The following is a 25176-nucleotide window of genomic DNA, read 5'->3' on the forward strand; positions in this document are numbered from 1 at the left end:
AAAAAGAAAGATGTAAGCTTCTGAAAAAGTAAAGAAGGAAGGCAAATAACCCACACTAGCCTATCTATGTTTGCGTACCAGTCAAACACTTCTGACCACTCCTGTTGACAAGAATTTTTTCGGCTTCTTCCCTTCTGATCTGGTGTTCTCAAAAATAAAGGTTGTTAAGCACTCATCAGTGAATAAAAGCTAGACTGGGGCTCCTCCAGGATAGGGGCAAGTGTCTTCACATCTTGGTATCCTCCAGTGCTTAGAAAAGAAAGCCTGGAACAGGTTAAGGGTTCAATAAGTGACTGTTGGTTAAAAGGTTTAAGGAAAGAATGAATAAATAACAACTATATCCCCAGAACTGTTATCGAATTGTTAGATGCCAAGGATATGGAGTTTTATATACATAAAGTTTGGTACCTGTCCTTAAGAAGTGTCTACTCCAGTTGGACACTAGAAATGAGCACCTATGAAGTATAACCTGCATGGCATCTTCTATAAGGGCAATGAAAGTTCAGGAACAGAGTAAAGGAGGAGACAGGACTAAGGATAGTACCTTGGTATGAAGAGGGTGTAGATGTAGGGGAGGGGCAAGAAACCAGGTGTGTAAGAGTGGTGGAAACTGTGTTATGTGTGGGAATGGGGGCTGTTACCAGACCCAGGGTCTATTGGGCAATATGTGTTGTGTTGGCCAAGTGACCAGTTTGTGAAACATGGAAAAACCAGGCGCAGGAATGTAGGCTTGCTAGAGCAAGAAATCTGTAAAATCCTGCCTCTCTTCCCCTATGTAAGTGTAAATGCAAATATATCCTCACAAAGAAACAACAAACATTGCTACTTAACATGTATACCACCTAAATCAACTATCTCTTTTAGGCTTCTGAAAGGCAAACTGTGGGCTTGCTTTCACATTCATTTATTTATTCTGTCCACAAAAATTTATGGAGGACCTACTAGAGCTAGACCTACTAGAGCTAGAATTTTGTTAGGCACCATGGGGGAGAAGGGGTCATGTACAAAGATGAATAAAACTTGCTTCCTACCCCCCCAGGAGTTTACTCCTCTGTGGTGGAGACATACATGTACACACAAGTCCTTACAATAGGAGCTAATATTGCAAACACAAGAACTGTAGGGGTTCATTTCCCAGAGATATTACATGGAGCTGGTTTGGAAAATTAGCAGTATTTTTCAGATGAGTTGGTTTTTAAATGAGGTTTAAAACTCTGGTGGAGCAAAAAGTGTGTGTGGGTGGGTGTGTGTGTGTGTGTGTGCGCGCGTTTTTTTAAGGCAAAAGCCAGGGTCAAGGCTCTGGAAACACATGGCGTGGAGGATAATGTCCTAATGAACTGGAGTCTGATTTGGCTGGAGCGCGGGGTTCCTGAAGGGGTGCAGTGGGGGAATTTCGCTTCCCCCAAAAACCCAGGCTGGGATAAGGTAGAGGGAAGCCGAACTAAGACTTTATTCTGCACCTTTGGTCTTTGACTTAAGCATCTTTGGGTCCCTTTAAAAAATTCTCCTCTTTCTCTAAGGAGAGTTCTGGCAGTTGAGGGGTGTGGACCATTTCCTAAAGTCAACGCGTTTAAGTTAAAGGTCTGCAATGCTGTCCACCGTTGATTTCAATCTCGCACCAGAAAAGGAAACGCGTGAGAGGCGGGATAGGGGGAATCCACTTAACAGCAACATCGACCCCCAAACCACCCCAGCCCCTCGCGGGACAGGCTGCCTGCCAGACCCAGAAGCGCCAGCGCCCGCCGGAGCTCGGAGCCCCGCACTGGCGGGCCAGGGGGAGAGGAAGAGAGGGAGGGAGGGAGGGAGAGAGGGAGGAAGCGCGAGAGGGAGGGAGGAAGAAAGGGAGGGAGGCGGCGTCATGTGATCCGCTTTCCTGCTCCTTTAAGCGTCCACAGGCGGCGGAGCGGCCACAATCACAGCTCCGGGCATTGGGGGAACCCGAGCCGGCTGCGCCGGGGGAATCCGTGCGGGCGCCTTCGGTCCCGGTCCCATCCCCGCCGCACTCCCGCAACCCTGAAGTTTTGCGGCGCCCAGGAAGGAGGCGAGGGAGGAGGGAGCGTGAGAAGAGCGGGAGCCAAAAGCACATCCTAAAACATTTATTTCCAAGAGAAAAGAAAAAGGGGGGCGCAAAAATGGCTGGGGCAATTATAGAAAACATGAGCACCAAGAAGCTGTGCATTGTTGGTGGGATTCTGCTCGTGTTCCAAATCATCGCCTTTCTGGTGGGAGGCTTGATTGGTAAGTGCAAGCGCTGCAAACTTTTCCCCCTTTCTCTCTTTTCGGGCCCCTTCCCTCTTTGCCTCTCCGGCTACTTGTTACAGTATCGCTGCCTCGCTTCTATGATCTAATTAGTCCGGCTATTGTGCTTAAGAAAGCAGAGCTCCATGGGGCACAATCCAGTCTAGTGGCTAAGAGAAAAGGAGGGGGAAAAGTTTTGGCCTAGTTTCAGTATCCACTTGAAAGGAAGGAGGGGGGTGGCGGGGGTGGGAATCGTAAGCATGGCGACGGATCGCGCGAGGAAGCGCTGGATCACAAAGTTGATTGCTGCTCACCCCCCGCTTTTTCCCGCGTTCCCCCCGGTTTCCTTTCGGTTCCCTCCCAATCAGCTCCGGAGAGCAACCTCATCGACTTTATTAGGAACAACAGAGGAACCGGGGAACTGCGCCCAGCGCAAACCCGGAGCCCTGTTACAGGGCTGTGTGCTGCCTGTGTAGACGCATTTGGTCGTCTCAGCCACGGGGTAAAAGAGTTCGTATTTCGGGTCCCAGCCTTAGCACCCTCCGCTTCCTCGCCGCACGCCAACGACACCCCCTGCGGTGGCTGTCTACGGGATCCTGCCGAAGGCCAGGAGGCGGGATGGGGTGGGGTGCAGTGGGAGAAAGTCCTTGTCTGGCGCTGCGGGAAGTTGGGGAGGTCGGAGGGAACGGCGTATCCGAAAGGTGTTGCTTTTGGCCTCCTGCCCTCTCGCGAATCTCCCCTCCCCCACTTCTTAGAGCCCCGAGAGCGAGTGAATGCGGAGCCTCTGCTCCACCCTTGGTATCTTGGAAATAGCTCCCCTGCTCCCGCCTCAGCCCCGGGCAGGTGACAGCTCCCTGGGCCCCCGGCGATGGTGCCCGCCCTGGGAGGACTTCCCCTGGCTTACGCCGCTGGGACCTCTCGGAGCCAAACAGCCTTCCGGGTGAAGAAGATTGTCTTGGATCTTCCACTCGGAAACTCCCCTTTTCTCGCTGTGTCTCCATCTTCATCGATCCTCCCGCCTTTCCACACACGCGCGTCCCCTTCCCCTCGAGATTTAGGACATCCCGGCACAAACTTCGGCGCCAACTTTGCAACCCGCGCGGACGGGAGGTTTTGCTTCCTTTTCGGATTTGTAAAACTTTGCGGAGTGGGGAGTCCACGGAGGGGCTTTTTCCGCGCTTACCTTTGTGAGTGTCCGCCCGACCCGGGCGTCCTAGTTATGGTAGAGATGAGAGCTCAGACACCTCGAGTCGTATGCGGGGCGTTTTGTCTCCAGACTTGGATTTGATGGGAACAAATTAAAGGGAGCCTATTTCTGTAAATCACTATTACATCCAGACTAATTGTTTAAACAAAAGAGAGTGGGCGAAGCTTCTTCACTGGGGAGAGAAATTTCTGGAGAAGATCACGCCTTTTTGTATGTATCTACAAAGCAGAAAGGGATTCAGAGTTTCCCAAGTTCATATTCTCAGTTTGGGCCAAACAATTTAATTGTTGTATCCCCAGAACTCCCATCCCTACCCCAACACACACACACACACACACACACTCACTCTTCGGTTGAGCTTTCTAGTTATAAGCTCCTGTCTGGCTACGTGCAATCTCCCTGTTTCCTTGTATTGGGTTTTTTTGAGGCTCTTAATACATTATCTCTGGGAGCTGAAAGCAGCCTTCCCGGTGCCCTCACAGTGATTATGCAGCGGTTACAATTACACCTCTTGTCTCCCTTGATGAGCAGTTGCAGTTAGATGCCATTGGATCTTGTGTGATTTCAGTGGCAGACCATAATTAAAATTTCTTGCACCTTGTGCTTTCGGAATTAAATTGGCCTATTATCCCTGTCTGACCTTCATCCTCTTTGAGGTTTTTGCACAGGCAGGGAACCATTACACATAGTTCCCTGGTGTTGGTGTGTGTTTCTTTTTCTTTTCCTGAAGCTAATTTCCTAACTTTGAAGTGCCCATCATCCAGTGTTGTAGGTTTCTAAGGGCACTTCAGGAATTAGTATAGTTTCTGTAATCTTAGTACTAGGGAGATGGTCCAAGGTCATTGGTGAGTGGCTGCTGGACATTGAAGTTGATCTAGGATCAGAACAGTTGTGTGTTGACAGAGGGGTTTTTCTGGAGTGTTGCCAAGGGTTGTTTTTCCCAGAGAACTTGGTGAGTAACCATACTTGGTAACAGTCTCAGAAAGTTAGTGATGAGTGCCAACTGTAATTAGATTCCCTTCAATAAATGCTTTATTTCCAACTTTTCTTGAAAAAGAAAATGTCTATCTATAACACTTCTTGCAGAAAAATTTTGTGTAAATTTACTGCTTAGCTGCCCTCCTTCCTCAGTTATCACAACTGTATCCCTACTTCTGGCTAGAAGACTGAAAAGATCAGATCCAGTTCATGTTAAACACTTTGTACAGTGACTTAGCCTTTATCTAGTCAATTTAGAGATTTTTTTTTTTTTGCTGTTAAAGATATCCAAAAATGTGGGTATGCTATACGATCCAAATATGGAAATAAATACAAACAAAAAGTGATGTTTTTCCACCAAACTTCCCTAAATTGGAAAGCAGATGAAATTGAGCAAAAAATAGATCTTCAATAAAGTGGGCAAGTGGAATCAGTAGATGAAGGACCAGTTTGTAGGCTGGAAAGTTGAAATAAAGTTCAGAAACCTCCTCCTCCACTCTCCCCAGTGAAAAGAGGATGCCTTCACTGCTTACTTCCATGGATACATTAGAAGTTATGTGTCCTGGGTGGGAAGTGTCTTTCTAATACATTTGCAGAGGCCGAGGGAGAAAATGAAATTTTTGCTTTCAATTGGTCATAATATATGTTCCTTTTTGATTACCGTCATCCCTGATGAAAGGAAACATAGCAACCTAGGAAGGGAAGGATCTGAATAGCAAAACTCCTCATTATAAGAGTGTAAGTACTACACACATATACATAAAACAAAATCAAACAACCACCCCCAAACAATAATGACAAACCATGCATCCCAAAGTGACCAGGCAAATCAGTTAACCAACAGGCTTCAGTCTCCTCATTGGTAGACTGAGTTGAAGGTTCATTTTAGTTATAAAATTGTATGAAATTTTCAATATTTAGAGAATTTTATATGACATGTAGAGTGCTGTTTGGTTGCACCCTTCCAGAATTGATGGGGAAAATTTAAACGTTAGATAAAAAAAGCAAATGGGAGGGATTGGGTTTTGGTTAGCCAGCTAAAATTCTCCCCTGCCCCAATGGCCTTAGAACCAAGTTGTGGTGTGTGTACACGTGCACATGCATGTTCTCATTTTGTTTTTCTTATTCCAGTGTCTGTATACTGCTAACCCTTTAATGGGATTTTGCAAAAAAGATCTGGAAAGCAATATTCTGTATGGTAGAATTTGGGATATTTAAAATTTCACTGAATTATGCCATGGTTTTTGGAAAAACTTTGAGCCATTATAAAATTTTGCATCTGATTGTTTTCTTATGTATTGACAAGATTTCTTAAGTGGCTAGTTTCTTTAGTATATAGAATTCATTAAAAAATATAAGAACCCCTAAAGAAAAAGAAAAATGTTTAAAGATACAGCTTAATCTTTATCTTTCTTAACAATAAGCCTGAAAAAATTTTTTAAAAAAGCAATAAATTTCCTTTGATTTCATGTTTGGTGAATTTAGTTCATGGAGAGGCAGTTGCAGAGGTGAAGGAAGGAGGGGGAGGAAGCCATGTGCCTTGAAACAAGAGTGCCACAGACTAAAAATCATGAACTCGAATCCCTGGCCCATTATGTACAATTTGCTCAGCTTCAAATTAGTCATGTCTGGGGATATAATGGTTGAAAAAGCAGGTCACTGTTCCCACCTGTTCTAACCCTGTTAAGAGTATGAAGATCACTGGATGAATAAAAAATTATTGCATTTTTTTAAACATACCCATAAAAGAGAATATTTCAAACTTAAACTACAAATAAGTATCAACAAATTACCAATTATTTCTTTAGGAAAGATTGTTCTTTCTTTCGAAAGCTCACTACGTGAGCAGCCTTTTTTTAATGCTGAGAGTAGTGTGTGTGTGTTTATGTGTGTGTGTGTATAAAACACACATATATGTAACCATTTTTCTCAATTTTCACATGGACTTATCTACTGCTTTTCAGTGATACAACCCATACTGTTGTGCTATTATTGTTTAAATGAGAGCTATTGGTGGTCTTGATTGGGGTTTATTCACGTGTGTTTCTGTTTCTGCTACTATGGTTTATTTAGAAGTTTCAGGATTTTAAGAAATTAAATCCTTATAGTTATGCAGAGTATATAAAGGTTTGCTTCCCAATACATTAGGTTTTAAGCTTGTTGGGGTATTATATTTTAGTATACATTAATAATGCAATACTTGTAATCCAGCAGTGTTGGATTTCTGGTAAGACTCCTGAAAAGAACTAATTGGTTAATGTTAGCCCACATTTTTCTGTATTTGATTCTCCTTTTTGTTTTGTAAAATTTCATATCTGACTAAACCGTGTCTTTTTTTCCTCTTTGTTAATTACTAAAGTGTAATGTGGTTTATAGGAGTACTATGCAACCTCCAAAATTTTTGTAAAACTTTTCATAATTGACATTTCATATTTGACTGTTTAAAAACTAAGCTATTTGTTTATTGCAACAAAATCATGCTTGTCCTAACAGTCTCTAATAATGTTTTCATCTAAAAATTGTTCACTACAGCCTATCTAGCCTTCTTTTGGAACTTTCACTTTCCCTGTTAAAATTAAGAAATATTTCCTAGAGATAATAGTGTGATGTGCGGCTTTGTAACATTCTTAAGTCCCTGCCTGCAACCTATATCTAGACTGAAAGCCTTTCCTACCTAGTTGACATTTTTCAATAACTCGGCCTTTAGTTTAAAAAAATTAAAAGAAAAGAAACATCTGTATAGACTGAAGAAAGAGCCTTACCTTATCTTCCTCGTAAAGGCGTTTCTATGGAGATTTCAAATTTGAGATTGTATAAAGGTCCTTAGCTTAAAGCTTGTGTGTGTCACCAGTCTAATGTGCAAAATATTGATTAGATCCTACTGTGCGCCCAAGGTAGGGCTGACTGGGGCTTAGGAAAGAGAGGAATTGAAGCCTGAGTAACCTCGGGAAGCCAGAGGTAGAAAAGAACCCCTCTTAGTCCAAGTTCACCAAGCAAAAGATTTCCAATGATGAGGTTTCTAGCACCAAGGTAATTCTCACTCATTTACTAGGAATTTGAGAACATGTAAAATGAGAAACCCTGTTAATTATACTGTCAAATAATTATATTAACATTTCATCTTGAAATAAATATAGTAATAAAATAATATAAATGTTAAACATGTGTTAAATGTGCACTATGTGCCAGATGTTATCTAATTTAATCCACGTAGATCCTTGCCAAATTGGTACTGTCATACCCAATTTACATGTAACTAAGCTGAGGTGGAGAAAGGTCTGTAAAATTGCTTCAGATTATCTAGCTAGTCAGGGTCAAAGCTAGGTCTCCAGTCAGTCTGACAATAGAGCCAGAATTCTTAGCCCTTATTAGGTGATCCTGCCCCACCTCCCAAAGCCTTGACTGAATAAAAATGGTTTGAATGCAGGAAGACATGATGAGTCACACTAGAAAAGCAATTAATTTCTCATTTCTAATCATTGAGTAATACATAAAAAGGAAAAGATATTAAATATTATGATAAATGAAATGGAGTCCAGGTGTACCTAGCAAAATAGTGCCTTACCAAGGCTAAGGGAGGACACCTTTTGATATGTCTGCATATGCCAGCCAGTCCAACCAATTTCTTACAGGTTCTAACCAGTCTCCATAATTGTATGAATCATCCAACTGGCTCAGCAGCCAAGTTCATTAACCATAATGTGTTTGAGTTCTGCTACTTTAAGGAAGATTACTTGGACTTGTTTTCTCTAGTTAATGGTTTTAACATACTTACAATAGTTATGTAAGTCTGGACTTTTTCAAAGAAAGAGGATAGGAGTCAACGGAGGTTGGAGAGGATTTTTAGAGGATATGAATTAGCAGTGCTGGTACAGCAATTGAAAGAGCCTCTTACTGAAAATTGAAAATTCTATTCCCCAAAGGATAATGTTTTGTTTATATACACACCCATGCATAATAATGAGAGCATTTCAAATTGCGGCTTCCATGTTGACACCATGAACGGGTATGTTTTGTTCTTTGGAGAAAGGTACTGATAGTCTTTCTCCATTGAAAGATTTGTTACCCTCAATTATGATAGAGAATCTTAAGAGATGATGGCAGCTGGAGAGCATCAAGACATGAAATGATCATGTCTATCCCATGTAGGTCTTGTGTCTTCTCTGAAGTCTTGTAATGATGCTCTAATAGACAAATGAGCCAGATCGGCATAGTTCCCAGAGGAAGTGCCTGGATGGGGATGGAGATGAGAGTGGAGAAGAAGAGCTTGAGGCATTGAAGTTGTCAAATTTGATGATGAAATATTTTACAATTTCCTTTTTCATAATGGAGTTAATCTAAAAGGACTGCTAAATAACAGAAAGAGCAGCTCACATGTTTTAGAATATAAAAATACTAAGGTTCTTTAGCCTGTTAGCACTCCCTCTCACCCCCTCCCCCCACACCACACACACACCTTTAATTAAATCTTGTAGGGGAGCAAAAGCAATAATCAGATTGTCTTCTGACCAGTAGTGAGAGATTTGGCTTATTAATTTGTTGCTGTTTGAGGATTTAATCATTGACCATGGAAAGTATTTTATGTGTATTAATTCATTTAATGATCATAAAAACCTAGAGAAGCAGGTACTTTTTCCAGTTTCTGATGAATCTGGGGCTCATTTAAGGCACTTTTCAGAGGTTGCAGATACAGTTAATAAGAGGACTAACCCTCAAGGCCATGTTCTTTGAAGGAATCCTAAGCCATGGTCTTAAGTCCAACGCCACTCTCCTCCTATTGTCCATTCAATTTCTGTGGGAAACAAAGGGGTGGAGTGTGATAAAACTGATTCTACACAGATTTAATAGAAGGTGAAAGCTCAGTCTGCCTTCCTTCCTTCCTTCCTTCCTTCCTTCCTTCCTTCCTTCCTTCCTTCCTTCCTTCCTTCCTTCCTTCCTTCCTTCTTTCTTTCTTTCTTTTTCTTTTTATTGGGGAACAGTGTGTTTATCCAGGGCCAATCAGCTCCAAATCATTGTCCTTCAATCTAGTTGTGGAATATGTAGCTCAGCTCCAAGTCCAGTCGCCGTTTTCAATCTTTAGTTGCAGGGGGTGCAATTGAACTGGCAACCTTGTTGTTGAGAGCTCACGCTCTAACCAACTGAGCCATTTGGCCGTTCGTCCCTTCTTTCTGCTTCAACCCTTTTGCCAAACCACATACTCTTATCACTGCAAGGGTACTAATCATTAATCTAGTTAATTCCCAAACAGATTACCCCAATTCCAAGCACATATTAACCCCTTGTACTAGCCATTGTAAATGTTGACCACTGCTTATAAGCCATCCTGGGGAGGGCCGAACCTGAGAAAATGATACCCCAGATACTCCCACAAAGAAATTATTACACGCAGAGAAGAGTGATAAAGAGTTGTAATTGAAAACATAACCAACCTCCTGAATGCTGCCTGGACTTGGCATCCATAGTGGGTCCTGAATATAACTGTTAAATACAGGAGATGGGAGCATAGATATGGAGAAGGGAGATGGGAGTATAATATAGACTCAGGAAAGAAAAACTAAGGACTTTGTAAACAAATGAGACTATCTCTTTGGGGCACAGCTTGTATCTGGATTTCCAAGACCTACTTCTGATGCCATCCACCCCTCATACCCCAAATGGAGCTCTAGTGTTTTTGTCTACTGTGCCTCTTTAAATCCTGGACTTCACGTACAATTTTTTTCCTTTCTCTTTTTTCTTCCTACTCTATTCTTTTAATATTCCCTGGTAAAAGTGTGTTGTTCTTTCTTTGCTGGCCCAATGAAATGATAGGGTCTTAAACTTCTGGTTAATTCCCTGGGTTAACTCAGAGGCTTTATCTACTAAACACATTTCCAAGAAAGCAGAGGTCATTGAAATAAGAGGCCAAGTTATTGCATTTGTTTTGGCAAGGCGTTATGGTTTCTCTTTAGAAAGAAGGTTTGTAAATGATGGGCTCAGTTTTTAGTAAGCCCCAGGTTCATAAGGCTAAGCTCATGGGAGGTGGTTGGGGGCCAGCTAACTGCTGCCTTATCCTTGCTGAGCCCCTCCCAAAAAGAGAGCTCCTAGTCTCAAGGCAGCATCAGGTACTGAAAAGACACTTGGCTGAACCTCTGCAGATGACTTGTCTCAGTGATCTCAAATAAGTCACAAAAGATCCTTGATTCCGACCCTCAACTGTGAGGGAGACAGAGCCTTCCTGTGTCATAGATGATTGTTGCGAGGGATTCACTATCTTGAGGACAAGGCACCCATTGGGAGTCTCACAGCCACCAGAGATGTGATTCCCAGAGGACTATCCTCTGAAACTATCTGTTTAACCCCATATCCCTCAGTCCTACTTTTCTTTATCTGTCCCTCTCTGTTCTTAGATACAGAGGGAATTTAACTGAAATTGTTTATATTAGGTTGGTGCAAAAGTAATTGCAGTTTTTGCAATTATTTTTAACCTTTTAAACCAAAATTAATTTTGAACCAACCTAATGTTCTATTCTTTTTCTCCCTTGAGTCACCACCACTTTGCTGAACACCTCCAAATTCATGCGTCTGTTGAGGCAGAAGGAATGGGAATGACCCAAAGCATTACTAAGTTTGGGTTTGAAAGTATAAAAGGGGTCATCCCATCCTGCTTCCTGGCATTAATTTCCGTGCTATCACTGAATGTCTCATACTGAGCCTTCCTTAAATAGTAGATACTGTTGCAGAAAACTAGTAAATAAGAACACAAGTCTAAATCATTCTAAAACTTTTTACTCCCAAGAGAATCCCTCATGCTTTTACTCAAGATCTATCTATCATTTTTGCTTTATACACAATTGTAATAGAGCTTGGTTATACCAGATCTAAGTCTACAACCGTTGGGATTCTTTGCCACAGAAACTCAGAGAGAACACAGAGAGATGTAGGAGTGAGTATGGTAGGTGACATGAGGACAAAGGAAGAGAAAGAATGCCCAGGATTCTGATGTCTCTGTGATATGAGCAGGTCGTTTCACACCTCAGGAGCCCTTGGCAACATCCTTACATTATAGGCTGATAATGATCATTGATTCTACTCTAAAGCTGTGTGATCTTTTTACTGGCCTTGAGTGCAGGTTTTTGATCCACTGTATCCATATATTTTGGTGTTTATTGTTTGGCCTGAATAGAAACGGTGGAGCTTGTTGGTTGCTATTAAATTATGAGGATGAAAAGGTCTTGAAGATCATGTAATCCTACGTCCTTTAAGGAAGAATCAGAGTCCCTGGAAAGGGGAGGGACTCAGTTTACAAAATTGGAGGCACATCCATGACTCGAACTCAAGTTCTGATGCCAGTCAGCCCTCTAAACATGTATCTCCTTCTGAGTTTCAGTTTGGAGATTATTTGATTTCTATCTGAAGGCGTAGAGTTAATGTGCGTAAAATTCCCCACTTGCAGTTCTTATAGCTCTATTGGTTTTTATGTTACCTGAAAATAAAATTGCAATAACTCATGTTTTCTTCTTGTCTTTGTATACTTGATATTCTTAGCTAACCTCTTACAGAACAATAGGATTATATACAGTGTTAAGCTGTTCTATGTGAATTTTAAAGGCTACTACAGAATTCACAAAGCAAAACAAAACTAAATTCCTTTTTGCTTGCTTAGGGTGTGGTGCATTCCCTTCCTTTTGCTTGAGAAAATGTTGTAAATTTAAAACTTAAAAAAAAATCCCATGACTATGGTCCTTACTAATCCAACCAAAGAACCATTCTCATCTTTGCGTTTAAGACTTCATCAATCTGAGGCTTGATTTTATTTTATTTTTAAAGATTTTATTGGGGAAGGGGAACAGGACTTTATTGGGGAACAGTGTGTACTTCCAGGACTTTTCTCCAAGTCAAGTTGTCCTTTCAGTCTTAGTTGTGGAGGGCACAGCTCAGCTCCAGGTCCAGTTGCCATTTTCTAGTTGCGGGGGCACAGCCCACCATCCCTTGTGGGAGTCAAACCAGCAACCTTGTGGTTGAGAGGATGCATTCCAACCAACTGAGCCATCCGGAGAGACAGCTCAGCTCAAGGTGCCCTGTTCAATCTTAGTTGCAGGGGGCGGAGCCCACCACCCATTGCAGGACTCAAGGAATTGAACTGGCACCCTTGTGGTTGAGAGCCCACTGGCCCATGTGGGAGTTGAACCGGCAGCCTTCGGAGTTGGGAGCATGGAGCTCTAACCACCTGAGCCACCGGGCCAGCCCCAATCTGAGGCTTTTTTGACTAAGTCTGTGACTAAAGTTTGTGCTTTCAGGGGAGTCTGTGGCAAGCATAATTTTGAAGTTTTAGTGCGTTTCTGGGAAATGACGTGCCCTATATTTTTTGGTCTGATTTGCAAACAAAGAAACAACAAAACTGCTCATCCTTTATCTCTCCCATTTCTTCACTCGATAATTGCAAACAGAAAGTTCAAATTGCCAAAATAGGGATTAACGTATTGAGGGCTCTGTGCCACTGCGCCTGACAAGCAGTTTTGTGATTCCAGAGGTGCAAGTATTACCCTGTAAATTCTTCCTCCTCTGCCTTTCTTTTTGTTGAAACAGAGCAGAGTCACAAAGCACTGTGCTTTTCTGCACCCTCTGATTTAGCCAGAAGGAATCTTGACTTTTAAGTCTCTGTTTAACATGCTTGCTTTCAGGTGATTACAACCAAAAAGCTGGCCTCCATAGTTACTAAATGCAGTCCTCTCTCAAGGCAGATGAGGTCTTTTTGAGGCTCTCTTCCTTTTACTCTGGGTTCTTATATGTTTTATCTACTCTCAACTGGTTGTAACTTGCAAGAGAATGGAATGCCTCCAATGTAGAAAAGACATGTCCCCACATTCCTTTCTTTTCTCTGTTCTGTAGAGCTAGTTTTGGCTTGTGTGAAACGCTTCAGTGTTAGCCCCTGCTTGCTGTCACTTAGAGACCACACCTCTACTTAGAAAGGATCAGTTTTTTAAGAATTGTAAGGTGGGGTGGGGCCAGGTGGGATGGGGAGGGGCTTGGCTGTGACAGGAACTCTGGGACCTTAGACATAGTTTTAGTTACCCTTCCTCCTAATTTTACAGAATGTGTAAGTCCATGAGAGAGAGCCAGTGTTAAATCCTCGGCACCTTTCTTTGAACGTGCCCAAACAGAGCAGAATTTTGCTCTAAGAGAACATGGTATTTCTGGATAATAGCTGATGAAAGAAAAAGAAACAGGATAATTTGTAGACACTCAAGATTTTTAAACTAAAAGGATACCAAAGTCACCTTTCAATTAGCATTTATCTCCTTTTTTGAAAGATATCAGAATTCCCCAATTCCCCTCCTCCCCTATCCCACTCACCTGTTTCAATAAAGAAAGAGAAAATATAGTTTGGGAGAAGGATGAGCAGTATGTCTGGGATTCAAACAAAAGTAGCATTAATATAATAGTTCAGGTGATAATATTTCTGGGTCAGGCCTTGGGTTAGATACTGATAACCAGCTCTGTCCACTAACTCAGCATCTCATTTGAGAATAACTTCTGGCTAAGCCGAACTACTACAGTAACTTTGAAAGTTGTCCTTGACGACTTGGGCTCCTCACAGGACTCCTAGGAAATGGTCATTCTGTAAAACAACATGCTGCTGCCTCGAGGTTTTCCATGTGATATTTCTGTTTAGTGATAATCTTACTGATCCTTCTATCCAAAGCAATCCGATTTCTGACTGATAGCGTGTGGTTTTATCGTTGACCAGGTTCGTTATCAAACTTGCTTTGTAATCTGGACAAAGCACTTACACACTTTAAACCTCAGCTTCCTCCTCTAAAGATTTCTCCTTTACATGGATGTTGTTGGGTTCAAATGAGAAAATGTACTAAGTTAATTGCGCATATGTGTTAGATCAATCAATATATATTAACCATTTCCCTGAATTAGAAGTTGTCACTAATTAACTTTTTAAGGCTTTTTTTTTTTTTGAGTCATTCTATATCTGGTTAGGTTAAAGGCAGGTTATTTCTGCCTCTTAGGGGATGCATAAAGTTAAAAACCCAGCAACCCTGCTTGACAGCTTGCTAGTAGGCATAATCCATGCTACCTAACAGTTAAAGAAGCATGTCATATATACCTTTGGTGAATTAGAGTAATTAACTTACTTTTTGATCCAATTAAGTCATAGTTTTCATCAAGGTTTACTTCGAATGTTAAATTTTGCCTTTTAAAATGCTGGGCCTGTATGACCCTTTATAGCATAGATAAACCCAGTAGCAAGACTTTTAATTGGATCTCACTCAATTCATGGGAGAAATATATATATTCCATCCATGCGTGCTGTAGAGCGAATCCCACTTGTTCTTCTGTTTTGCATTATAAAATTGAAGTCATCATCCATTGGGAAATTTTTTGCTTCTAGATATAATGTAAATGACAAAGACTTTTGAAAGTCAAGCTTTAAGGAAAAAAAAGATCTCTTAAATTCTTCTGAAATATTAGCTAGAATTATAGTGCTCTATTCTAAGAAATTATAAACAAAAAATAAAGGTGAAATATAACTGTAAGCTACCTGAGAGCAAGGATGGTCTGATTTGCTCACCTTTCTCTCCAGTGCTTACCGCAGGATAGTGCAATGCAGGTGCCTAGTAATACTTGTGGAAGAAATAAATACATAAATGCCTTGTATTTTGAATCTGTTGCATAGGTAGCTAAAATGCTTCAGCTTCAAGGTCTGCCCTAAGATTTGTAATAATTGTATTCTGGGCTATACTTCTATAATTTAATTGAGGAGAGGTTTCTTGTTATTCACTTGAACTTAAAAGATTGTGTCACTTTCATGGTTTGCAAGCTTAGATTTATAAAAGTATGTAATTTTTGGAGTTTTGGAAAGGGACCTCCTATTTTATCATGGAAACTAAAGGCCCAGAGAAGCCACAGTGGGTGAGTAAGACTTGAACCAAGTTTCCTGACAACTAATGGAGTGTTTCATTACTTATGCCTACAGTTTCACTGATTACTATTATGTCTTATTTCACTGATTACTATTCACTGATTGCTGGGTTTTTAACTTTATGTATCCACTAAGAGGCAGGAATAACCTGCCTTTAACCTAACCAGATATAGAATGACTCAAAAAAAAAAAGCCTTAAAAAGTTAATTAGTGACAACTTCTAATTCAGGGAAATGGTTAATATATATTGATTGATCTAACACATATGTGCAATTAACTTACATTTTCTCATTTGAACCCATTTGAACCCAAATAATTACTATTATTTGGTCTTTACTTGGCCATAAAGGCAGGGGAATGACTGTGACTGGTTGTCTATACTGTCTAGGAGGAAGGGAACATACATAAGAATATGTATTTCCAAATTTTGAATATTCAAATGAGAATGTTGAATGATGATGGAAATTTTGTGATTTGTTGTCTTTAAGAAGTAAATATGTTGCTTCTCCATGTGGACTGTTTTTCAAAGACCACATAATTTGCTTAATTTTCTATAAATTTTTATTTACTTGTATTATTTATTTATTTATTTACTTTTTTAAGGAGGGCACAGCTCACAGTGGCCCATGCAGAGATCAAACCGTCATCCTTGGTGTTCTTAGCACCACGCTCTAACCAATGGAGCTAACCGGCCACCCCAATTTTCTATAAATTTTTAAAGATGGAAAATTCATCTTTCAGAGTTTCCCTTCTAAGAATTTTGTAGATGTATTTACAGTTCTTAGAGATCAATAATATATTTATGATGCCAACTTTTATAATTACCCTTGGCAAGAAAGCATAATACATTCAAATAACCACCTCTGCATTCCATTGTGTTCAGCTTGTGCATTGGGTGGGTGGGAATGAATTCATCCACACATTCTTCCAGGTTCCTGAATGGTACTGAACACGCTGTGCTGAATGTGTGCCTACAGGCAGAGAGGAACCTGGACGTGCTGACTATCTAGTGGAGCCAGGTGGAGAAGCAGGAAAAGAAATTTAAGAAGCATATGTACGCTGAAAGAGAAGGAAGCAAAAGCCAAGGAGACACTCACACAAAAGCTGGACTTGGACTTGTTTTAGCCAGACCTTCCAACTAGAGGAGGTGGGAGTATGGGAAGGGGGTGGGGGTACACAGCTGAAGTAGAGTAAAGGGAGAGGGAGGTGGTGGTATTGGAGAAAAAATAGGAGCTTGAAAGAAAGGTGACAGGAATTCCTCCTCAGCTGGGTCATCATGTCACCCTACACTCCCTCCCTCTAAAATCTGGACTTTTTTTTGTTGTTGTTTTGTTTTTTTGTATGGACACATCCACTGCTCTAAAGTCTAGGTAAAACCCTGCTGGAAATGGGAGTTTCCGATTCTAAATGTAAGCAAGAGCTTTGGGGTCAGAAGGACTGGATACAAATCCTGGCTCTACCACTTACTAGCTGTGTGGCCTTGAACAAATGACTTAATCTCAGAGCTTGAGTTTCCTGGACTCTCAAATGGGTAAAATGGTATGGTAATAAGGCTCGTGACATTGCCCTGAGGATCACACAACATAATATGTGACTGGATTAGATGAAATAATATGTGTACAGTGCTTGGCAAACTAAATACTTAGAATAGGCTAGATACTAATTTATTATTACTTTTATTCATTTAACCCAGGAATGAGTTCCTGGAGTTAAAATCAGTTAAATCACCCAGAGTCCTTTGGGAGGCTAGCATAAAAGGTTTTCTGCCTGCTCTGAATCTAGCTATACTGGTTCAGAGAGATGTAGATGCTTCTAGAGTCAGGTTTAGAATTGCTTGTGCGAATTTAAAATCTGGTAACTGGAAACATTTTCATCCCCTCCCAATGTTTATTTATGGTTTTGAACAAGCATACAATGGGGTTAAAGGACTTAAAAACAGAGGAAAAGGCAGCTGGTTAGCACAGTTGGTTAGAGCACGATGCTCTTAAGAACAAGGCTGCTGGTTCGATCCTCACATGGGCCACTGTGAGCTGGTCCCTCCACAACTAGATTGAAACAACTACTTGACTTGGAGCTGATGTGTCCTGGAAAAACACACTTAAACAAACAAACAAACAAACAAAAATTCCTCCCGAATTTTTTCCACCATTAGAATCCACCATTTTAATACAATTCCATGTTAATATTTTATTCCTGCACCTTCTGTGACTATTTCCAATTTTATGTAAAAGAAATGTAAAAGCCTAGTTAGCAGAGGCTCAGAAGTTTATTGTTTATGCCTCTACCAATTGTATGTTTACTTTGGAAACTCAGCAGTCAGTTCTTCCTCTCCTCCTTCTAAACTCTTCTCTGATACTTAACTCAAGATTGCTTGTTGAACCATTGAACCATGGGAAATTCATTTTCAAAATCTGCTTAATTGCTGTGAGACTTTTAATTTGTTCTGGATGATGGTGCTAATGTCTGGGAACTGGGACTGGAGCCCTCCAAAGTTGTTAATTCAATCAGCCGCTGTGCCCTTGCCATGACTAATGAAGGGGGCCATCCAGATCCTTCTCACAAAGAGGCTGGGGCTCTCCTGGCCACCTTGTCAAAGATGAATAAGAGGGGCCCCACAGTTAGGTTGAACACTTGGGGCAAATTACCAGGGTGTCAGTCCACATTATCCAAAACCCTGGGTTGTGCTTCCCAAAATAATTCTTCAGTAGGTTTTATGTAGGACCCCAGAATTCTAAGGCATGGGTTTTGTGTACATGTTGTTCACACCTGCTAATCTGCAAAATTCTTTAATTACTGACGTTCTGTTGTGGCTCTGTCTAATCTGTAAGATCATCAACATTACCCTCAGACTATTGATATTCCCGTTAACCACTGAAGTTTTCCATGGCGAGACTGGTGAAAGCTTGCTCTGTCCTCATGATAAATTAGCTTGTTTATTCCTCTTCTGCTTATTTCTATCCTGCTGTTGGTTAGTGTAATGAAGCAGAAATCCATTGTGTATGTTCATTGGGTAGCAATCCTCTGGCACCAAAGGGGGTAATTGAGTAGAAAGGCAGAATGCTGTTGGTGCATGGGAGAAGTTAACACCACATGAGGTCACCAGGCTTCAAGCTTTAATCAGTGTGGACACAATGCAATTGAGATTTTGAAAAGGGTTTGTTTATAGTGTGAGAGTAAGGGTCAGTAGTTAATTTAAAATGCTGTAGGTGTGTTTTCCTTGAACCAAGAAGGTACAGAGCATGTGTCATAGATGATTGTAAATATCCTCAAGGGAAGGATGTAATTGGGGTGGGGGTTTAAAAAGAAGGGCATTTAAGAACTTAAATGTGCTTATTATTGCCCCATCTGTATTTTATTTAAACTTTACCTTTCTTCAAAATGGGACAGAGACTGTAGAAGAAACACAATATGAGTCCGTATTGAGTCCACACAATATAGAGGCACAACCCTATCAGAAACAACTTTTTTTAAAACAATGATTTCCCTTGGGGAGATAATTGAAGTGCTAGAAAGTGTTGCTAATAGTAGTACTGTGTGGTAATTCTAAAAGAATTCTCACTCTCAGAAGTTTATATCTTCTAGGATTTTGAATTGCTGTGGTTTGAATGAGATAATATGAAAACCATTAACCTCTCTCCTTGTTCGTGCTGCTGCCCTTTTCCATTTCAGGCTCCAATCTATAGCAGGCATGTCTGTCTGCTTTTTGGATTATCTTTGGCATTTCCCCCATTATTTAATTAGCTAAATTTCAACAGCTAGAAATACTATGCTTTTATAAACACTCTTTGGCCAATTGGAAAGTAGAGAGGGCCTGTCCTATTGTTTCAAGGAAACTTTCTAGACCAACACCCAGTTTTCAGAAATGACTATAGGAAAAAAATGTGAAGGTTATGGTAAAGCCAAAGACTTGACATGGGCTCTCAGTTGCTTTGTTGAGTGTATGTTAAATCTAGGTGATGAATTCATACTCCTCAATATTCACATACCTGTGTAGTGCTTTTACCCAACTTCAAAGCACTTTCCAAGGAATCATCTCAATTAATATTACCAACAATACTCTAAGATAGGCCAGTCTACTAGGGATATTCACATTTAAAATTTATGGAAACTGAGATGGAGAATAGCTGTGTTTGTGGTGAGCTTTGTTTGAGAAGGTAGTTGATTATTTTTGTGGTGGCAGTTACTCTAGGGATTTGAAGATTAACTGCTGTATGATGATAGGATGCAGAACAGGAAATAAGCTTTTTTTATATATATATAGAGAGAGAATTATTTACTATAAAAGTCACTGTGTATTAACTAAACATTAGTTTTTGAGCTATCTTCTAAGAAAAAAAAATGCCATCTGTGGTCCATTTTCTTCACCCTCCTCCAGGTACCACTCAGCTAGTCCCATAAACAGTTGTTAAATATGTGAAGAATATCTCTTTGAAGGAACAACAAATTTTAGCCTGCTGAGGGTGTCCAGATGTTTTGATCTTTCCTAGGACAGTCTTTAGAACTTGATGGTAAATCTTAAAGAAGGAGCCAGGGAGTGCCTAGAAGATGAGAGTGAAACTAATTTTCTAGTTTTAGCTAGTGAATGATGCTGTGGTATGGTAACCCATTATTTTAACTCTTCTTTATGTGCCTTTCTCCATTATTTAAGTCGTGCCAATAAATAGGCATTGAAAGGTCATTTTGGGTGCCAACATGATAACCCATAGCATGGATGTACCATAATTAAATTATCCAATCTATTGTTGGACATTGATATTATTTCCATTTTGGGATTATATTATAGCAATACTGGGAAAACCTTTCTGATAGTTAAATTAATACTCCTATCCTTAATTATTTCCTTAGCAATTTTCTGTGAATTTGTCTCAGGTCAAAAAGCATGCCCATTTTTAAAGATTTTGATAATAATTGCCAACTTGCCCATCGGATCAGTGATAACCACCATATGCCCCATGAGTCAAGTCTGGAAGTGTTCATCTTGCTGCATCTTGGCCAGTACCTGGCATTACTTTTAATTTTATAATTTTTGCCAATTTGCCAAGAATATCCTTTTCTTTTAATTTACATTTCTTGGCTAGTGAGGGTGAACCTGTTTTCATATGCTTACTGGCTATTTATATGCTTTTGTGACTGGCTTGGTTGTTCCTTTAGTATTCTATTTTCAAAGTTGATCATCCCTATAATACAACTTAGAAATTAGGGAAAGAGAGAAGACTATTGGGAGGATGGTTCACCTGAATTCTATTGATAAAAGGACTCTGGATTTCCTTTGTGGCACTTCTGTTTCCCCACTCTCCGTCTATGCGGTTGAAGAGAATCCTGACCTCTGACTCTGCGATGGGCATGTGACCAAGCTGCAGTGGACATGTGGCTTCAGTTAGTCTGATCAGATAAATTCTGAGGCTTGTGTGGATGCTACCAGGAAGGGATGTCCTCTCTTTTTTTACTGAACTTGAACCCTGGTAATATGAGCCTGGAACTACTGGAGGCTTTCCAATGGAGCCTGATAATGAAGCTAACAAAATATAAGGTAGAATTCAGTGAATGGAGAGAAGATCTGTTGACATAATTCAATTTCTCAAAACAACCACTATCTAAAGACTGCTCTGTTTCTGAACACTGTTCAGCTTCCCCTTATTAAATATATATTTTTTGAGTTTTTAAAAAGAGATAGTTTATTAGAGGCAGGAGAAGAGGTTACAGCTCCTGACCAGGATGGGGTCCCAAATGGGGGTGCCCCTTAAATATTTGATGAATTCAATTTTTGCTCAAGCAGCTTGGAGCATAGTTTCCTTTCTCTTGCAACCAAAATACCTCAGCTGATGCACTTATTACTATGTCTTTGGTTTAAAGATAGGTTGATGGAGACCACTAACTACTATATTGCAGAAAGTGTATTTGGAGATTTTGTTCATGTTTGATGGAGTAGATCTTCTGTATCAATTAAAATATAAAATCGGGTATGGGACCAAGCTCTGTTAGGCACAGTTCTTCCAACTAGTAGTTGAAATGGCGTGTGTGTGTGTTGTTTCACTGTTGAAGCACCAGTTGGCTGGTGAAGATCATTAGTGACAATTCCTGGAACTAGGCCAGGCTGCTGGCTTTGAAGCGAAGCTCATTGCAATACGTACTCCTACTGAGCTGGATGTCTATGTGAACAGGATGTCCCAGTAGCTAAACTGAAGGTCTTGAAGACACAGGAGAAGCTTTAATGACTGCTTAAGCAGAGCAGTATTTCTGAGGATGGTTGGGAAAGTTGAGTAGATGTTACGATGGCTTGAGGTTTCTTTGGAACATCCAGGAGTCTGTGAGGCGGAACAAGGAATGAACCAGCACATGTTACTACCATCTCTGAACTGGGTTAGTCATAGACTACAGAAGGAGGGCACACATGGATCTTGCCTTTGAGCAACTTAAATTTGATTGGAGAGATAAGATCAGTAAAATAAGAGTTTGTTGTTAAGGTCAGAGTTGGTTGAAATAGACTAAGTGTTCTAAGCATTTTTTTAGATCAGATAAAAAGAGATTATTTTTTTAAAATTTTATTGGGGAATATTGGGGAACAGTGTTTCTCCAATCAGCTCCAAGTCGTTGTCCTTCAATCTAGTTGTGGAGGGCACAGCTCAGCTCCAAGTCCAGTCGCCGTTTTCAGTCTTTGGTTGCAGGGAGCACAGCCCACCATCCCATGAAGGAATCGAACCAGCTACCTTGTTAAGAGCTCATTCTCTAACCAACTGAGCCATCCGGCCACCCCTTTGGCAGGTCAGCGGCAGCTCATTGTCTTCAATCTAGTTGTGGAGGGTGCAGCTCACTGGCCCATGTGGGAATCGAACTGGACACCCTGTTGTTCAGAGCTCGTGCTCTAACCAACTGAGCCATCCAGCCACCCAAAAAGATGTTTTTGTTTTTGTTGAAGATTTAGGGAGTTTGACCCGGGCCTTTCAAGTTTAGGGTGATCATTTGAAGCATGATTTTGATGTGCATCATCCAAGACAAGATTCACCCTATTCAAGGCATTGAATTAAAAACAGGCTTAATAGAAAAAACTGTGAGCAGAGTATCGGGAGATCTGTCTGTAGCCCCATTTGTCTCCTTCAACATATCATTCAATCCCTCGTGCTTCTTTTTGCCTTTATTATTTGCTAAGTGAATATGGTAATGCTTTCTCTTGGCAAATAAAGACGGGCGTGTCTTTCTCAAAGCCAAGTATGTTGGCATTTTCTACCCATTTATTTTTGTTAAAGGCACTAAGGTAAATCCTCAGAGTCTTTAGGTTACCTACAGATTAGAAATGTGTTTAAATGGTGATTAGGGTATATTTTAGCACTTTGCTAAATTCTGGGGAATATGATGAGGCACCAGACATGATAATCTCAGCTGCGTTGTTATGGAAAGAAAGCACTGGACCTGAAATTAACAAGTTGAGATCTGAGGGCATCTACCACTTGCCAGCTGTGAGATTAGTTTTGCCTTTAGTGCCTCGTCCATAACCTACCATAGATCTGTAGACTTAAATAAGATGAAGTATATGAAGTCACTTACCTTTTGTAATGCACCAAAGACAAATAAGGTGGTACCTTTTTCCCTGATAGGCAGAACATATATAAGAATATTAATAGAACAGAGAAGCATATGATCATATTAGGTAATATTGTTTAATATGCCAGGCAATGTGCTGTTTTATATGCGTTATCTCAATCCACACAGTGGTAGAGTTGGAACTAGAATCTTTATCTTATTTGCAGTTTTCATGTTTAAAAGTCTTGAGAGACTGAAGGATCCTTAAAGCTATAATTTGGACTTCCTTAACTTGTTAATTGTATTTTCTTAAAAAACCCTCTGTTCTAAAAGCAATAGAGTTTGGGGTACAAAACATGGAGGTGGCTGTAAATTGACCAGAAGGTTTACAAATACCCATAAGGATGGGCATTGTGTTAGACATTGTGGGCAAAGCTATTCAGTCCAGGGCCTTCTGTCTGTATTTCCCTTTGTGAACTCTCTTGCTGAATGTCCCATCATCCTTTGTCCAGATGGAGGTCCTGTTCATCCTGCCTGTTTTCACAACATAAATGTTTTAGGAACTCTCCACAGACTGGCTGGATTGTCTCTTTGGGCTATGAACAGACTGTGTGAATGATGAGACAAGTAGGAAAAGACTCAGCAATGAAAAAAAAAGAGGAGGAAAGTTCTTTTTCTGGCTTTCAGAATGGAGCTTGGACACAAAGGGAACTTCGTTAATCATGCCTCCTTTGTAATCAGAATGGTGGAGGACAATTATTTTGTCCTCTGTCTCATCTGAGTTAAACCAATTGTTAATAGCTAATTGAGGGTTTAAAAATTTCCCAGACATGGCAAGGCAGAATCAACTAACTTCACTTGATAAAGGAGTGGGTCAATTCTGATTGGAAAACCAAGTTCGGTGAGGTACCAGGCTTCCTGCAGACATGGCGCTAGTCTGGAAGGATATCCTTGTCCAAGATCTAAATTTTTGCTTAGATGATGAAAATTTCATGTGTGCGTGAGAAATAGGATTGAGATGAGTAAGACTTGGGGATTCTGGTGAGTTTACAAGATTCAATCACTTTGTTCCTAGCCACTAAAATAAATACTGAATGGAAAAGTCCAAGCATCTCACCTTACTGAGCAACCTTGGATAACTTGTTAATCATTCTGTAGTTGTCTTCTTAGAAATCAAAGGAGGATAATAATCTTTGGTACCCATTTAACAGGTGTTGTATAAAATAATGAGAGGCCGTAAATGTTTTGAGTGCCCTGGAGATGAAGAGATAGGGAAATTTCTCTTAAGTATTATTCATATTTAATGTGAAGAGATGAATCAGTATAGCTTCTTTTTTTTTTTTTTTTGGTTTTGTTTTGTTTTGTTTTATTTTGAAAACCTGTTATGCTTTCAGCAAAGGGAGATTGTTTTGCCTTAGCAGAAGTTGACTTTATAACAATTTTGTTTTCCAAGACAGGTCCTGCAAGTTTACAATGTGGTTAGTTTTCTAAGAGGAACGTTCGAGGAAAGCCTTGTCCTCTCTCCATTCTGTGAATCTAGTAGTGAGGTGGTTTATAATGAGTTGTTGGTTGAGGGTAAATCAAGGGTAGTGAACCAATGGGAATGTTAGTGTTTAGGAGAGAGCTAATCAACTATTACTCTAGGTAACCCCTAGCTGCATGTTTTTCGATTTTCTTTTAAGAATTAAATGGAGTTTTGAAGTCAAAATAGTGAGAGGTGGCTCTACAGTCCAAGAAAGAGGCATCATCGTATCTTAGGGTTGGAAGATAGAAGAAAGAGCTGCTTGATTCTTGGTCTTTTTTCTTGTATAACCTTTATTGCCCCTATCCTCTGGTCATCTATTCAGAGCAAAAAGGAAATATTACCCAGACTGTGTTTTCCTCTTATATCTAGTATCTCCTAAATGATATTTTTTCTTCCCGGGCAAGATTGGAGTGCTGATTCTCTCTCTGCCCAGTGGAGACCCTACTTCCACCCCTCCATTTGTCTATTTTCAATAAGAATACACAATTTCCCAATTCTTTAGAGAAACAGATCCTTGTTTTGTAAGGGGCTGTGAATTTGTCTAGTCCAACTGGGGTCTCCCAATAGAGATGACCACCCTGCCGTCATTTTTCTATCCTAGTGATAAGTTGCTGTCTAGACAGCTTGTTTAATTTTTCCATCCAGTTGAAACACTGTTAAAGGCTCTTATCATTCAGTGGAAAATTGGCTTCCATTACCACATTGTAATTTCCCCTCATGAATCCTGGATTTTCCTTTTGGAATAATCCAGATCATATGCTTCCCTTCTGTTATATGGTGGTTTTTCAAATAATT

At 40.4% G+C, this 25176-nt stretch overlaps 1 protein-coding gene across 3 annotated transcripts in view; it reads left to right on the plus strand.

Annotated features, from left to right (window-relative positions):
• The first annotated feature begins 1858 nt into the window (after positions 1–1858).
• Positions 1859–25176, plus strand: part of WLS (Wnt ligand secretion mediator) — a 99233-nt gene continuing 75915 nt past the window's right edge. Inside the window, exon 1 of one of the 3 annotated variants that reach the window (XM_081056337.1) lies at positions 1859–2238. In XM_081056337.1, the coding sequence (XP_080912463.1) occupies positions 2133–2238 (106 nt within the window). In that variant the 5' untranslated portion in view covers positions 1859–2132. Of the gene's footprint in view, positions 2239–2573; positions 2741–25176 lie in introns of those variants that run through there. The other 2 variants (XM_081056338.1, XM_081056339.1) reach the window with 2 other exon arrangements.

Source organism: Rhinolophus hipposideros, assembly GCF_964194185.1.
Source record: "Rhinolophus hipposideros genome assembly, chromosome: 8".
In the NCBI taxonomy this organism is placed as follows: Eukaryota; Metazoa; Chordata; class Mammalia; order Chiroptera; family Rhinolophidae; genus Rhinolophus; species Rhinolophus hipposideros.